Source organism: Typha latifolia, chromosome 1 (genome assembly GCF_019914945.1).
Source record: "Typha latifolia isolate L0001 chromosome 1, TyphaL0001v2, whole genome shotgun sequence".
NCBI lineage: Eukaryota > Viridiplantae > Streptophyta > Magnoliopsida > Poales > Typhaceae > Typha > Typha latifolia.
In genome coordinates this window covers 7,984,820-8,000,143 of record NC_133086.1, presented here as the reverse complement: position 1 = coordinate 8,000,143, position 15,324 = coordinate 7,984,820, and the positions used below count along the sequence as shown (strand labels likewise).

Below are 15,324 nucleotides of genomic sequence, written 5' to 3'. Positions count from 1 at the left end.
TTAATGGCATTTGTGAATTATCTATTTGTTGACGCACTGGGATGATGTTATGATTATATTCAATTTTCCCTTTATAAGATGTAGATTCTATAAGTATCTATTGAGAGTTGTACATAAGTTAGTAACTCTTTTTCTTTTCTTGAGAAGATGCATGTTTTAGCAGCAGTTTGGTTTTTATCTTTATTTTTTGACGAAAAGGTGGATTTTAACCAATTTGATACTATATCAAAGAGAGATTCACAAGCGCAAATAAGAAAGGAAGATAGCTAAGAAAGTGACCATGTTAAGGTTCATGAATGTAGGAATATAGTGGAGGTTCTGTGTCAAGAAAAGGGGAAAAGAGAGAAATTAATGTGCGAGAGGAAGTGCTATTGAAGAGACAATAGATATGTTTACATAGAGACTCCCTGAAACTCACACAAGTTTATGTAGTGCATAACTAGGAAGTAGCTCTTGCTGCAAATAATGAGATAGATACAAATTCCATAGAGGTAGATTGTAATGGAATAAGAATGATCTCCTCATGAACCTTTATTTTAACTCAAATTCGTGATATCTGCATGAATCAACATAAACCTGATCAGCAATCGGCCAGTCGAAGATTTTACAATCAGAACATGTAAAAATCAAAGGCATCTAATTCTTGCCATTGACTAGCTGTAGGGATGAGAAGTTGCAATACATCGGTAGAAGAAACTGGGTAAAACCCAAGTGCATGGAATTTTAAATGGAACATTGCCAAATAATTATTCATCTTCTAATAGCTCCGCAATGAAGCAAATGTTATTTTCCTTTTCTAATTAGTATGAAAATTTTAGAGCACAGCTTCTACTTATTTGTATTTGTACAAAAGCAAAACAAGGCATCAGATGAGAAGCTGCAGAAGGTAGGAGAATCCTTCAAGCAATCTGAAAAGGCAAAATAAATTATTCAGAAACAAGTCAAAACTGACCGTATAATAAGTAAAAGCTGATCCAGATATTTTCTTTAGTTCATAAATCTAAAATACAATTGAGTAATGTAGAATGATTTGTACCCCAAGTCGCTTCTTAGTACGAGTAATTAGCTCTTGAGGATCACGCCGTGTTTCTGTGTAGGCATCAATCTTGTTCAACTCCTAAATCAACAAAATATTGCAATTAACAATCTTCCAAGTATGAAATGACAAGAATCTAGTTAGTGTTTGATGATTGTATGTAACTAAAAGAGAAATAGAAAACAGATCAAAGGTCAAGAATGCACTTATTTTGATATCAAAAATCCAGGTGAACCAGTGGAAGTTTTCCTTGTTAAGCAAGAAGTCCACTAGGTTGTAGAGGAAGAGACTCAGATAAGATGCTAGTTTCCATCCAAAGAATGAAGGACCAACTATATTCAATTTATCACGTACGAAATTGGTAACATAAATCTCATTCTTCAGATTTATTGCTCAATTAAGTTATAATCAATTATCCAAATTACTACAAAACATTGTAAAAGTCACTGCTCTTTCATTAGCATGAAATGGTTTTCCTCTGAGAGAGTGACAGAATTTATATACTGGTCTTGGAGAAAACTACTTTGCTAACTCACAAGGTGTTTACTTTAACGAAAGTTTCCTAGGCTCTGCCATCATAGGAAACAGCTAGACTATTTCATGCTCTCATAAAATTGGGAGGTATTGGTAGTTTAGAACTGTAGACTGTTGCTTAGTGTGACAAGGCTTTCGTAAGCACCCATTTATTCCATCTCATTTTCGCTATTAAAGCAATAACTATTGTATAATCACATCCTTTGGACTAGGCAAACAGATGGATACTATAGGTTGTTAATTTGTGAGATTGTACAGATCACAGAGCATCATTGTAGGAGACTCATAAATATGGAAACATTGAGAATATACGTGGAGTAGAAGAGATAATTATGTTATAGATTAAACAAATTCTGCATCATGGATTAGTTGCAAGAAAGAGTTACTAAATGAGACATTGCCAACCATAAAAAGTCTAACAAGAAATCATGTAAGAAATAGAAGAATGAATTAAGAATATACCAAATCACACGAAATGTTAAAATGACCTAGGATACCTGAACTTAGAATACAACAGATACAAAAATGTTCTGCATTACCTCAATCCACAATGCCAGCTTGGGCCTGCCTTTGGTGATGTCATAGCTCTTAATATCCGCAAAGAAAATTTGAAATCGTTCGATAAATGGAGCATATGCAATATCCACCTAATTAGTAAAATTCACCCAACAATAAAATATTAGAGAACAGTAAAGTGGGAAAAAGGTGAACCAGATAGATATCCAGACTTGTACATTTTGCCTGAAAGCAAGAGTGTGCATACTTGATCATAGGACAGAGAAACTGAAATAATAAACCAAGCATCGGCCTGACCATATTGTTAACCACCTAGACAAACCTTACAAGGAGTACATCTCATAAAAAACATATAGCCAACAGATACAAAAAAGAATACAGCATGGAAACTGTTCCTCAGTCAAATTATATCAGTAATCAATATGCAAAGTGTGGAATAAACAAAGTGAACTTTCCCAAATGGATCTCCATATTATGCTTAATATTCTTTGGAGCAATTGCAGAACTGTTTGTGCATTTTAGCATGCATTACTCCCAATTGGAACTTCAATTGGGTTTGCAATGTCGATTGACATGTTTGCTAACATAAGCTGCTGTGCTTGATAGACATGTGCAAATGTTGGTCTCTCAGTTTTAATAAGGTAAGAAGCCTTTTGTGAGGAAAGAAAACACCATTTGGGAGCTTAATCAGCTGTAATTAATAAAGACCCAGATCTGGAGATGATCCTAAAATCAATTTCATTCTGGGAAAAGATTTCAATATAGCATTTGCATGAAGAAAAAGAGAAATTGCATTTTTTTTTCATTATGGTCTGACAGATAAAGAAGTACGACTCCAAACTCCATGTAAAGCATAACAGTACTACAATGTTGAATCTAAAAATCTAATAATCAATGAGAACAGCCATAAATTTTGAAGTTCCCTCAATTCTGAAAGCTACAGCTGTAAACCCCGTCAACAACTTACCAGACTAAACTGGCCAAGGAAGAACGGTCCGTCATCAAATTTTGAAAGGAAATCTTCAATTTTATCCAAGGCAGCAACTGAAGAAGAGTGTGAGCGAATCAATATGCAATAGTTTCAACTTTCAACTTTGCCATCTATATTCTGATAGTAAATCTACGATATCTAACAGCAGTTCTCACCAGCTTCATCATCTATATCTCCCTTACTTGGTAAGGCTGTGAACAGAACTTTATTGAAAGAATCAATGTAAGAGAGTAGTTCCTCTGCCAATTGCTGCTTTGCAGGATCCTACAGGTTGCCAACTGAAATGTCAGAAAACAGATAGTAACAACACAACTCCAGTTAACACACACAAAGAAAAAGATTGAGATAGCTTACATCAGGAAGCAAAGTAGGGCCTTCAAAATGACTATCTATGTATTTGACTAAATCCAGGCTCTCTCCTTTTACTTCATTATTGTGTTCCAAGGAAGGTACCTGTACAAAACATTTACCAATGGTATTTCTTTTCATGGTGAGCCTAGTCTCTCCTTCAAAAGACCACTTTTAGTTGGTGAGAAGTAGAGAAATAAGCAATGCAGGCAATGAAAACTTAAATTCGTAAGACAAGAAAATCTGAGCCAATAGATAATAATAGCCTGTTAATAGCAATAATAGATGAATGGAGATTGATTTCATAGGGAAGCAGCTCTTTCTGTAAAGAAATACCCGCTATCTATTTTGGAAGATGACACAGGAGGTTCTTCATGGATGTAGATCTAGGTAATTAGGATATCTCAAGAATTCCTCTAAGTTTCTACTGTTCTTTATTCAAGCACTGTGTAACAGGGAATCCTTGATGAAGTTTACTGTTTCCTTCTCGGTAAGGCAGTAAAGAACAAGGGCTGATGTGTGATATCCATTGTTTTAACTTCAGACAGTCATACGAAAACCCATGAAAGTTAAATCACTACTAAATTATGAAACTTGATGTGTGATATCCATTGTTTAAGCTGTTCATGTGCTTGACAACAAAACATTTTGGACCCAATGCTCAGGGATTATCCTCCGGTTCCTAATATGTTTTCTCTTCTATGGTACTGTGTGTTTCTCATCCTAAGAAATCAGGACTCAAGATTAAATTAACCGTTCAATCCTTGGCCCATAATCCGTACTATAGAGTTTAATTCCATCATTTTATTTGATGTGAAAAATGGGAAGCTTAGGCATAATAAAACAGAACAACAACGGCTATGAATAAAGGCCAAACTACATTCAACTTGCTGTTGTTTCATAACTGCTACTTGCAACTTTTTCTCAAATTTGTATCCGATCTCTTTATCATCATGAACAATATCCAGAGTGGAGGAATATTCATCAAGCTTAGAGATTGAATTTAAATTCAGATCAACGATAGATATAATCAAACGAGAAAAAACAAAATTCATGGAGAAAGGGTAAGGTACAAAGAAATGCAAGTCTCACATCTGAAGTTGATTATGGAGTGAATCACTTATTTGTGCCTCCTAAAGAAAACTGGTTTTTTCACCCAGAAATGGATGTTTTAAGCGTCAACAGACAGCCTAATATCTGGTCTGAACCCTTTGACTAATTAAAAGGGCAATAAGAAGCAACAGACCGACAAGTTAAAAGATAAAACATATAAAACCAAATCATCTCACACCTTATTTGGTGGGTAAACCTTCTCCTTGTACCATGCTGGCCTATTTTCCAAATCAATGGGCACCAATTTGATCTTTTCTTGGAGTCCCTGCTTCCCAAAGAAGCAGATGGTAAGAAACAGCTAGCTTTTGCTAGAAATACAATAAGAAATTCTCTGAATACCTTATAATTTCTAGTAATCCACGTCCGTTGTGCATAAGGGCATATGTAAGATACATACAACCTTCAAATCCAGTAACACCAAACGTGAATAAAATAATAGGAACATGAATAACATATCTAACCCAAATTAAAAAATTAAAGTTAAAATATCACCTGGTGGTCCCATCAAAGAGATTAGGTGGCTCAGAAGTAGAATCCAAGGGTGGAGGAAGGACCTCCTTCACGAAACTACACAGGAACAATAATAGCTCAAACGATTAAATTGCTGGATACCCAACTCTCAAAATCGAGACTTTCCCACAGGAGATGGATCAAAAAGTTGGATTTCTAGGTGGGTTCTGCAGTTCTCAATAACATAATACAAGAAATACCTTGGTGGCGCCGCCATTGCCTTCAGAAATCCTTTAGGCCTTTTGGCTATAATTGGGGATGAAAATGTAGAGGTGAAACTAAGAGACATCGACCTATATATACAGGAAGATAGATAGAGTCGGACCTGAACAACAGAGCAGACTTCGAAGGTAATAGAGGAGCTACCATTGGATACGGAAAAGTAGGGGGAGAGAGAGAGACTGGCGTAACCAGTGACGACTGATGACAAACGAGTGGTGTGATGTTGTGCAGGAAGTAAGCCCAATTTGTTGGAGAAGTTCCCCACACAGTTGCAAAATAGTGGTTCAAGGAATGTCGCCCAACAAGCGGTCTAGGTTCTTCTAATAATTAATTCGCTTTCTTAATCATCTGAAGTATGACTTTGCTCGCACCCTTTTGGGCAGGATTGGATTTTTATTGGATGATAGATTGGATGTCCAATTTACTGAACACCCCCCCAAGCATGTGAATGCTTCAAAGGTTTCAACGTTTTGTATGATTTAGATATTATTTTTCTTTTTTATTGTTATAGGATATATTAGATATCTCAGGTGGTTTATTGGTGCTAATATATATATTTTTTGGCCATAAGTAAGATGTAAAAATTATCAAATTAGACTATATTTTTGTGGAGATAAAGTTGAGTCTTTTTTTATGTTGGCAATTAAGGGTTAAGCTAGAAATGAGCCACATCATGTTAGTTCGGAAAGAATCACTTCTTGCAGGAGAAACAAAAATGATCAATTTGAGTTTTTGTGCACTTATATAGCAACTTAGCATTTAAGCAACAAAAGCATTATTTTCAGTGATGGTAAAGCTGTATGTATTTATTATCCAATGAATAGATTTTTTTTTTGTGTAGAAATGAAAAATATATTAATAAGCAAGTAGTGTGCTATAACCTCGTAATAATATGATGTTAGTTACTCTATCTTGTGCATGATTAAAAACATCTACAGGGGCATTTTAGTCCAAGATTCAAAAAAAAAAAAAGGAAAATTATTTAGACAAAAGTTCCACATTGTGACCACAAGCAAGTTGTGTCATTTGTCAACAATTCCTATTCATCCCACACAAACTGCTCTCTGGTGACACCTCCAAAGCACCAATCTCTGCATAAAGAATTATAAAAAAAAAAAAAAACGCTTGAATCAGCTGCAGGGTTGAGGCATAACTCGTCTTACTTTGGTTCAAAATCTCAAATCTCCTCTGTCCATAATAGGCTTTAAAAGTAATGCCAAAAGACTGATGAGTTACATGTCTAAGCAGGCCCAGAATGGGGCCGTATTTGGAGTTATTTCTATTCAAGATATAGAAATTAAAAAAAAGGCTCAGTCATAACCAAGCCTAGATCAAGGAGTACGGGTAGTGATTTTATTTAGCAGTAGGTATAACATCCCCATAATCCAGTATACAATTGCACGTCACTGGAAAATTTGAAAGAAAAATTCCTGCTTAGGTGGCAAGCAATATTCTGCTGATACAGGAAATGACTTGATGTCGAGATATCCTCTTCAGTTAGCTTATCCTTCAGAAGCATTTCTGGACCTAATAATCCGAGTTAAAGAACAGGGTTCTACTCCAACTGCAGAAAACAATGACCAGGATCCAACAAAGACATCAATTTCTACCAAATTCCATATCATAGATGTGGTCAAAATCCTGTACATAGTCATGCCAATGTAGTTAATAAAAAATTGATCCAAAAAAGTTTAAGCCTATACTTCATGGTAGACATTGTCTTTTGCCTGGAAAGAATGTGTCGCATATTCAGGAGAGCAATGAAAACCTTTAATCAAAATCTATGCACCTGCAGCTCTGCATATATATAATTTGGATGCAAAAACTGGGAAGCAAGTGAAATTTATATTTCATAACTCTTTAGCCAGAAAAAAAAAAAAGAAAAAGAAAAGAACTAGACGTTTATTTAGAAACAATAACTAGGTAATATGAAAAGCTTTATAAAAAAAAGCAAATCAATAAAGATTTGTTGGCAGCAGATTCTGAATGCCATAGTAGAACTGGTACAAAATAATTAGCATTATAGTCAAAATCATTGTGAAATGGAGAAGTCCCAATTTTCTTCTTGAGCAAATTCTCCAAAACTGGATGAGATATTCGTCTGTCTGCGGACTATTCATCAATTATATTGTTCAACCACAACCAATGAAAATATATCGTACCATGTGCATATATCCCTTTTATGAAGTATGAATGGAGCTATAAGATACTTGAATGGTAGTTTGACAAATGACAACGTCCTCTTGCTATAATGAATAGCTTGTAAAACCGATTTTAGCCATCAGTTTCATCCTAGGCATTGCCAATTAAAGAACCTCCAGTTTGTTCCTTGACTGGTCCACTCAGAATCTTAGTCAAAAAATCATGAGCACTTCATGGGATTTACATGAGCAATATTTAGTGAAAAGGAGAGTGAGATACCATGTTATTTACTTTTCAAACCTTATGAAGAAAATTCTGTCCAATATTTTGAGGAACCAGTTCAACTAAAGCTATCTAAAAGTTTGCTATATCTTCATGAATGAAAGTTAACTTCATGCCTTCTACCTCCAACCACGTGTCTTTCAAATGTTTTAGCAAAGTCTGCTGTTGATCCATAACATGCCAAGTTTAGAATCCAATGTTGATTAATAACATGTTAAGTTATAAGTACATGCTAAGATGCTTAATTAATGCTTCCATAGGAAGTCAGCAGTATGTAGCATTTAGGGTCCATCACTTATAAAACAATTATATTAGAATCCACCGCTCATAAGAAAATTATATGATTCGAGTCTTCACCACGTAGAAATACTCAAGTTCAAGATCCTGAAGAATTTATTTTGAGATACTTTTGCTTCATATATTCTTTAATAATCAATCCCTAGATAACTAAGTTCAATAGAAAAGAGAATAAAGTAAATTTAATGATAACAAGTTACCAATATATTTGTGCAGTCACCAACTGCATCCATACTGTCTTTAGTTGATTATCTTTAGTACAGTCCTTCAAATAATCATGCATTCTATTTAATGTATGTGAAGATTGGACAAGGCACAGACATAAGGCCCTGATATTGTGTACATGATCCAATAAAAACCTTTCAGTTATGAGCTTTTCTTCTATCTTGATGGAGTATGAAAACATAAATAATCACTCACTCCTTCCCATGTGCTGAGAATATATGGCCATTCCTCACTGTTTCTATTTAATAAACTTAAATATGGACAATATACTCCTATCACAAACAGAGTATATGCTATTGCGAGCAAACGTTCTATAAAACTCAAATCCTTCTAAGTTCTAACAATCAGCTAGCTTTTGGTAGAACAGCCATCTTAGGTGGACTCGACAACAACTTAATGGTCAGTTTACTACTTATCCTGCAACAAACTTACTAAGAGCATATTTTCATTATTTCAGCCACTTTTCAACAATCAAATGTCTATAAAACTAAAATGCATACTAAATGGAATATCAGAGGAATGTACCTTCATCAAGATAATGGTACTACAGTTAACAGAATCGGAATCTAGAGTACAAATTTAAAGCATCCAATGATAAAAACAATTTTTTGAAGCATCATAGTGTCAGAATAACGATCTGAACATAACATACAATCTCTAATCCCTATTTCCCTAGTGTTAAGTTCTAAACAAGAAAGCATCCAAATGTAGGACTCCCATTGTAATATAGTAATAAATCACCGAAATATTTATCAAGTGACAAGCATCCAACATAATTTAGACACACAGGAATGTGAAAACAATCAATTAAACTCACATCGATCTACTTCTCGCTGGACGCCGCTGCTGCACCGGCTTCTGTGCCCTCCTCAGTCTTCTTCTTCATCATCCCCATCACCCCGAGCAGCGACGCCGCAGGCGTCTGAAAGCACCCAAGCAAGTACTTATACGACTCCATCCTCGTCGGCATGCTCTCGAGCGCCGAGAAGTCATCAGGCCCATAGAGCCTTCCCTCGTACACTGCGCCGGTGAAGTCATTAAGCGCGAGCTTCCACTCCTTCTGGAAATCCCTATAGGGTTTCAAGGCGGGCGGGATCTCGTCGGATTTGATGAAGAGCCAAGCATTCATGCCCTTGGCGCAGGGTTTTAAGGCTTCCCACTTGGTGCCCTCGATGGCCTTCTCGACAAGAGAGTTCTTGGCGACGAGGAGGGTGGCAGTGGATGGGAGGCCGGCGCGGAGTGCCTGGAGCTGGCGGACGGAGAGACCGTGGCACCAGATGCCGGCGAGGAGTTGGCAGTTCTCGAGCTCCCGGCGGAGGGCCTCGCGCTTGGAGAGGGACACGGCGGCGCGGATGGAGGGGAAGGAGGAGGCGGCGGCGGAGCGGAGGGAGGTCATCGGTGGTCGTTTCTAGGGTTTGGGTAGGAAGACGACGAGGAGGAAGAGGAGGGTTTCGCGAGGAAGCGATGGGGGAAGTGGTTCGGCCCCTTTGTTCTACGCCGAAATCTGCAGTCCCAGGTAACCAACGACGACTTCTAAGGTTACTATGATATGGTTTACTTTGAGTGGACAGTAACTTCTAAGCCTTTGATATAGTTACCTTTTGATGCGAAAAATGACACACTTTTCTAACCAGATATTTCGCAAATGCAATTTATTCCATCAAACATATAAGTCAGCTAATTCCACCTTGGAATATTAATCCTCTTCTTACGAACAAAGAAGGTAATTTGCTAAATAGAACATAACGTAGGTAATGTGAGCAGAGACACCACTTGTTGGCTTTAAAACGTATAAAAGATAATCAAATGAAGTAATGATCCCATTTCTCAATATATGATTTGTCGAAAACCATCAAATTGAGCTATTGACAGATATCCAAAGAAATAAAAAGCAACTAGTTTCCCAGGCCCGTCAAAGAAGGAAAAAAGAAAAGCTCTCAACTAGAGAGCTCTCAGCACTCCCTATCCATGGTTAGGCAGAATTGCCTAGGGTGACTAATCCACAAATAAAATGATAAAAAATAAAAAATCAACTCAAAGGTAAATTCAGCAAGTGATGCATTTAGTTACGGCAAAAAATGACAGAATTTTCAAAGTTTACAACAAAAGGTGTCGTCTGTTTGCAGGTAGCAGCCCTTGCAGATCCCCTTCAAATGTTTCTACAATAATAGTGTAGTGGTAGAAGTAACAACCATACAAACATTTTCAAATATACCATAATTCAACCTTCACTTCTTAAAACCGTAATTAGATGAAGCTGGTGGGGTGAAATGGATATGAGCTATTGAAGGGGGTGGCAGTGGCGAAGCAAGGGCAGATGTTGCTGTAGTTGTAAAGAATCCTGATGATGCTGCAGAAGACAATGGCGGTGCTGGAGAAGGGCCATGCATCTGCCATGCCCGGTTGGGTTGAGCTTGCATACCCACCTCAGGCCACTTCTCTTTGGCTCTTTCCTGTAACGAAGCAAAAACAACATACAAGTAAAGAAGAAGTGAGAAAAATGAGTATAACACATTATAGAGCACATTCATTGCATACTTAATGGAGTCAAATATCTGAGCAATTAACAGACAGAATAACATTACAATAAATAAAGTCCCTTTGAATTGGGACAAGAGAGATATATTGTAACATTGTCAAAGTGCAGCGATTGGTCTGCAACATGGCCTGCAACTTAATCTCCAGGAGGAGAAAGCACAAGCTAGGAATCTGTCTCATGGTAATTCTAAATTTAAATCAGCAAAAGAAGATAAATTAGATATGCTGGAAGTAAAGGACAAGCTTGTCAAGCTACAGGGATAACCAAGGTGAGGTAGGTCTGAAGTTTCATCTGCTATACACCTCTGTCATAAAATCTCTCTCGTTAGGAGAAAACTGGAACATAAAATATACCAAGAATGCATAAGATGCATAATGCCAGCTTCAAATTACAAAGCACAATCATAAGAGTTGCATAAAAAAGAATTCTATTTCTTAACTTGTGAAACTATCTGATATATCAAATTTCAGAATGAGCAACATCTACAGGCCACAGCAAGGTGCACTAACCATGTTAACAGTGCCCCCAGTAAGATAAGGATCTTTACTATAAATATTAAAAAGGAAAAACCCCTTTAATGCAAAGTATGAAGAATATGGCATAATTTCACTGGGAAAAGGTATTTGCGAGAGGAAATCATATTCAAAGGTCTTATCAAATGAAAGGTTGTTAAGCAATGCACAGAAGTGCCAAATGGGAAAATCACAAGGTCTTAAAAATAAAAAATTGTTACGCAATGCACAAAAGTGCCATGTGGAAAATTCAAAGTTCTCAGCAAATCAGAAGTTGTTGAGCAAGGCACAAAAGTGCCACATGGGAAATTCAAACAGCTTACCAAATCAATACTTATTAAGCAAGGCACCAAAGTGATACATGGAAATTCATGCCAACATATCGATTTGGATGTCATTCATCAGAATGAAACCACAGAAAATAAGTAGACATTCAGAATGATACTCATTGGCAAACTCAAGCAGCTAAACATGCAAGAAAAAAAAAGGTATGTTGACAAACAATAGATTAACATCCTAAGAGCTTCTGAATAGTTGATATATCAATTTTTTTCAGGATGTTGCTATCAAATTCAACAATTCAGGTGATCCCAGTATTATCAGCTTTTTCATAGATTTGGACAAATAAACCTCTTCACTTGGAGAAAACAGAAGGCAACACTTTTGGATGCCAAAATCATATGAATAGTTGTACCCAAAAAGAAGAACAAATGAAACTGGTTATGCGATGTAAATTATCCATAAACCTATAATGTTTCTTGATAAATATAAACACCTCTAGTTTTACAGATATAAATCTGCAGCCAAAATTAAGCATAAGATGCTCACCTCGTTACTGGAAAAGAATGCATGGCATTGGGCAGTCCAAGCATGAGGGTGCTCAGGCCGTACAACAAAACTATGTGGCTGACCAGCCAGATGGGAGAAAGAGTTGTCAACCTGTAACAGAGAAAACAAAGTCACTCAGTGATCTTAACTCTCAAACAATTTTCTGTACCAAATAAACTTATATGATCTTTTGAAACACTCAAATAGGAGTTTTTTAAAAAGTATACAAAAGAACAATGATATTGGCAGTTCACATAAAAAATTATTAAATTACACATATGGTGTATATTCAGGATCCATCATATAGGCAACTAAAGGAAATTGTAGTAGAGGATGTTTGAAGATTGAGTCAGAACATGAAATGATTCTCTAGCTGTGATAGTACCTAAATTTGAGTTGAAGCTTATGATTGGAGTGAAGAAAAAAAAATTACATTCAGTCGTTTGTTGTTTCAAATTTGAATCATTCTAAAGTTTGAAAAAAGTGGCAAGTATAGAAACTCATGATAGCAAGTCAAGATACCTTGGTTTGAGACGCTTCTGATGATCTATAAGAAAATTGACTAAGAAAATTATGATCCTCTTTAGGACTCTGGCTAACAGGTTGAGATATTCTCAAGTTCAGATCAACTTCGTGGCCTGCAACTATGTCAATGAGATATATACAGAATACTAGACACAAGAATAGAAAAGAAAATACTTGTATTTCAGCAATAATACCTTCACTATCAACGTCAGGAAGTATCAGTCCTTCATATGTACTAGGCTCAAAATTAGTTACAGCCTCCCTCCCATTACATTTTATGGCTGCCTTGTCATAAGCCCTAATGTTCAAAAACAAAAGCAGAGACAAAAGGAAACTCAAGTTGGTTGGAAGATTATAAGTTAATACAAAGATTAGAAGATTCATTAGCAGCGTATCAGTATTTCATGATGAGAAAAACCTTGCAGCTTCTATTTCATTGTCAAACAGTCCAAGATACATGTACCTGAAGAAAGGTTGTGATGTTAGTAAATACTTGGTCAAAGGTACTTTTTGTTTCTTAAAAACAAGGAAAGTTTCAACTTACAATTGGGATATAACATGTCTAAATCATAAAGCTATATCACCAAGTGGACAGAGTAGTAGAATTTAAAAGTGAAGAATTTCTCCAGAGAAAAGTTCATTCCTATCTTAGAGGACAAATTAAAAGGATAGATCAGCATGAGAAAGAATGGAAGGTAAAGGGCATTACTTCTTGCCAAGAAACTGTCCCATCCGCGCTTCCCAGCGGCCACACTTGTGAAGAGTCACACCTCTATACTTTGAGCTTCCCCTTGAGAATCCAGTGCTTTGCCGACGTAATATGTGCACAAACTCTTCCTTGGATAGATTCCTCATCTGAAATGAGAAAGGTCACAATGAGTTTTGGTCTCGGATTTAAAGCATTGGACAAAAGATTGTAATATATAGAAAGTATCTTGCATCACCTGTTTCAGATCATCATAATCGCTAAGGTTAAAATTGATATCAGCATCAATACCGCGGAACTTAATTGCTGCTCGATCATATGCTCTGCAATCAAGGTGGTTACTCTTCAGCTTTCCCTAAACATACAGATATGTACATCCAAAAAGTTCAAGATTTCAGATAGAATCGTTTCCAAACCTTGCGGCGGCATGGGCAGTGTCAAATCCTCCTACAATATACAAACCAATCAAAATATCAGAAAGGGTGTCAAATCAACAAAATTTCCAACAAAATGAAAGAGATTTGGACAGAAATATTACCCAAATAGACCTGTTTCCCGCAGTCCCTACATTATCAAAAACAAGTTTAAGCCAAATAATCAAAAGAAAATTATAATTTGCGCCTAGCAAGAAGAGAAACTAACCATATATGGGATTCCCATCTTCCAGTCCTCCGGTAGAACGTGACTCCCCGGTATTGTGAGCTCCTAGACCGTGGCCCCCTCCGACTCTTCTTCACCTGCTGCGGTTGCTGTTGCTGCAAAACTCTTAAATCTGGTTGAACAGTAGCCTGGCAGATATTGAGATCGCCCCAATTCAACCTGGATGACGATGATGAGAAGGACGATATCGGCGGCTCCTCTGCCACTTCCGATACCGCGGGCATAGGAAACAGCTGTCTAGTAATAACACCAGACTCCGGAGATCCTTCATGACCATTCCCATCCTCCTCGGTCTCCTCTTCCACCGCATTCCCCTTCTCCATCGATGCCGAACTCTTCAAGATGCCGAACTCGATACCCTCCGCATTGAGCACGGAGGAATCGGAGGTCCCGGAATCACTTCCAGATCTCTCGGAGAGCCGCTTCTTGTTGAAGTCGGAGGAATCCTCGGTGGAGTTGAGATCTAACATCTCCCTTTGCTAAGACTACTCGACAACGCGATCAGAGAGCTAGTGTCTGCGTTCTTCTCCTGGCTACTTCAGGAAGAAGAGCCAGAGCAAGAAAAGGTAGAAGCAAGACAAAGCCGAGTCGTTCTTACGGAACATTTGTCCCGCGATCGCGACGTTGACGACGACGAAGGATCGAGCAACTCATAACAAAATACTTCTCGGATTACGATCGAAAGACAGCGACCAAGAAGCAAGCGAAACCCTAGCGACTAGATCCGATCGAGGAAACCGAAAAGAGATCGAACAGGACGAGGAGGAGATTGCTTTATATCTGCTAAGAGGAATCGCAAGATGAGGATAAATCAGTGGAAAGTCGAGGAAGACGGCAGCGGTAACCTCACCGGCCACGCTAAGCGGAGGAGGAGAAGCCGAGGCGAAGGAGGTTAAGAGGAGAGGAATGAGCACAAATATGGTGAGCTGAAAGAAAGAGCTCGGATTCTCTCCAATCCATTGTAAGAACAAAATCACAAGAAAACGGGCCCCTTGTCGCCACGTCAAACGTTTCTCTTACTATATTGGAGCAAATCCGATCGTCCGGAGAACGCTGACAAATATCTGAGCGCAACTAATAGCCGTCCGATGAGATCGGACGGACGAGTAACTTTGTAGTACTACGGCGTGCGGATTCCCGTGAGAACGGGGGGTGTATTTATAATAAAGCCGCCATTGAGGGGGGGTAAAGAGTAAAAAAGATAAAAAGAGTCAAACTGCCTCAAAACGTGAAACATTTCTCCAACTTTTGCGATTTGACTTCTTTAAATCAATTTCGAGCGACTTCCCCAACTACCCAAAATGGAGAGCTAATAAAGCTAGTAATGAAGACTTGAAA

General features: G+C 37.5%; 3 protein-coding genes across 7 annotated transcripts; all 3 read right to left on the bottom strand.

Moving 5' to 3' along the window:
• Positions 1-344: 344 nt before the first annotated feature.
• On the bottom strand, positions 345-5,483 carry LOC140780343 (protein IN2-1 homolog B-like). 2 transcript variants are annotated; one of them, XM_073125808.1, is made up of 10 exons: positions 5,249-5,483; positions 5,031-5,105; positions 4,878-4,938; positions 4,717-4,803; positions 3,432-3,530; positions 3,233-3,341; positions 3,054-3,130; positions 2,110-2,217; positions 1,037-1,117; positions 345-908 (listed from the first exon to the last, which is right to left on the bottom strand). In XM_073125808.1, the coding sequence occupies exons 1-10, from the start codon at positions 5,335-5,337 to the stop codon at positions 900-902; spliced, it is 795 nt and encodes a 264-aa protein (XP_072981909.1). In that variant the 5' UTR covers positions 5,338-5,483; the 3' UTR covers positions 345-899. The 2 variants fall into 2 exon arrangements, with proteins under 2 accessions (XP_072981909.1, XP_072981908.1); XM_073125807.1 differs by having other exon boundaries at positions 345-556; positions 5,249-5,478.
• Positions 5,484-6,142: 659 nt separating this feature from the next.
• On the bottom strand, positions 6,143-9,788 carry LOC140793395 (large ribosomal subunit protein uL10c-like). 3 transcript variants are annotated; one of them, XM_073144873.1, is made up of 2 exons: positions 9,034-9,761; positions 6,143-6,361 (listed from the first exon to the last, which is right to left on the bottom strand). In XM_073144873.1, exon 1 carries the CDS (start codon positions 9,610-9,612, stop codon positions 9,040-9,042), a length of 573 nt encoding a protein of 190 aa, XP_073000974.1. In that variant the 5' UTR covers positions 9,613-9,761; the 3' UTR covers positions 6,143-6,361; positions 9,034-9,039. The 3 variants fall into 3 exon arrangements, with proteins under 3 accessions (XP_073000974.1, XP_073000966.1, XP_073000957.1); XM_073144865.1 differs by lacking the exon at positions 6,143-6,361 and adding an exon at positions 6,598-6,834 and having other exon boundaries at positions 9,034-9,788; XM_073144856.1 differs by lacking the exon at positions 6,143-6,361 and adding an exon at positions 6,598-6,911.
• A 462-nt stretch (positions 9,789-10,250) lies between these two features.
• Positions 10,251-14,919, bottom strand: LOC140793383 (APETALA2-like protein 3). 2 transcript variants are annotated; one of them, XM_073144838.1, is made up of 10 exons: positions 13,969-14,919; positions 13,865-13,890; positions 13,743-13,773; positions 13,565-13,649; positions 13,330-13,475; positions 13,039-13,083; positions 12,815-12,918; positions 12,618-12,739; positions 12,096-12,206; positions 10,251-10,669 (listed from the first exon to the last, which is right to left on the bottom strand). In XM_073144838.1, exons 1-10 carry the CDS (start codon positions 14,454-14,456, stop codon positions 10,445-10,447), a joined length of 1,383 nt encoding a protein of 460 aa, XP_073000939.1. In that variant the 5' UTR covers positions 14,457-14,919; the 3' UTR covers positions 10,251-10,444. The 2 variants fall into 2 exon arrangements, with proteins under 2 accessions (XP_073000939.1, XP_073000945.1); XM_073144844.1 differs by having other exon boundaries at positions 12,618-12,733.
• Between the last annotated feature and the right edge of the window lie 405 nt (positions 14,920-15,324).

Bases quoted from the DNA above. Each gene is read 5' to 3' on its own strand.
- LOC140780343 (XM_073125807.1), bottom strand. From the start codon at position 5,337: ATGTCTCTTAGTTTCACCTCTACATTTTCATCCCCAATTATAGCCAAA. The intron at 2,218-3,053 runs GTAAGTTGTTGA...TTTACTAATTAG, and splicing joins TCCTTGGCCAGTTTAGTCTG to GTGGATATTGCATATGCTCC. The intron at 1,118-2,109 runs GTAATGCAGAAC...TTGTTGATTTAG, and splicing joins AGCTGGCATTGTGGATTGAG to GAGTTGAACAAGATTGATGC.
- LOC140793395 (XM_073144865.1), bottom strand. From the start codon at position 9,612: ATGACCTCCCTCCGCTCCGCCGCCGCCTCCTCCTTCCCCTCCATCCGC.
- LOC140793383 (XM_073144838.1), bottom strand. From the start codon at position 14,456: ATGTTAGATCTCAACTCCACCGAGGATTCCTCCGACTTCAACAAGAAG. The intron at 13,891-13,968 runs GTTAGTTTCTCT...TTGATAATGTAG, and splicing joins AGATGGGAATCCCATATATG to GGACTGCGGGAAACAGGTCT. The intron at 13,650-13,742 runs GTTTGGAAACGA...CCTTGATTGCAG, and splicing joins ACTGCCCATGCCGCCGCAAG to AGCATATGATCGAGCAGCAA.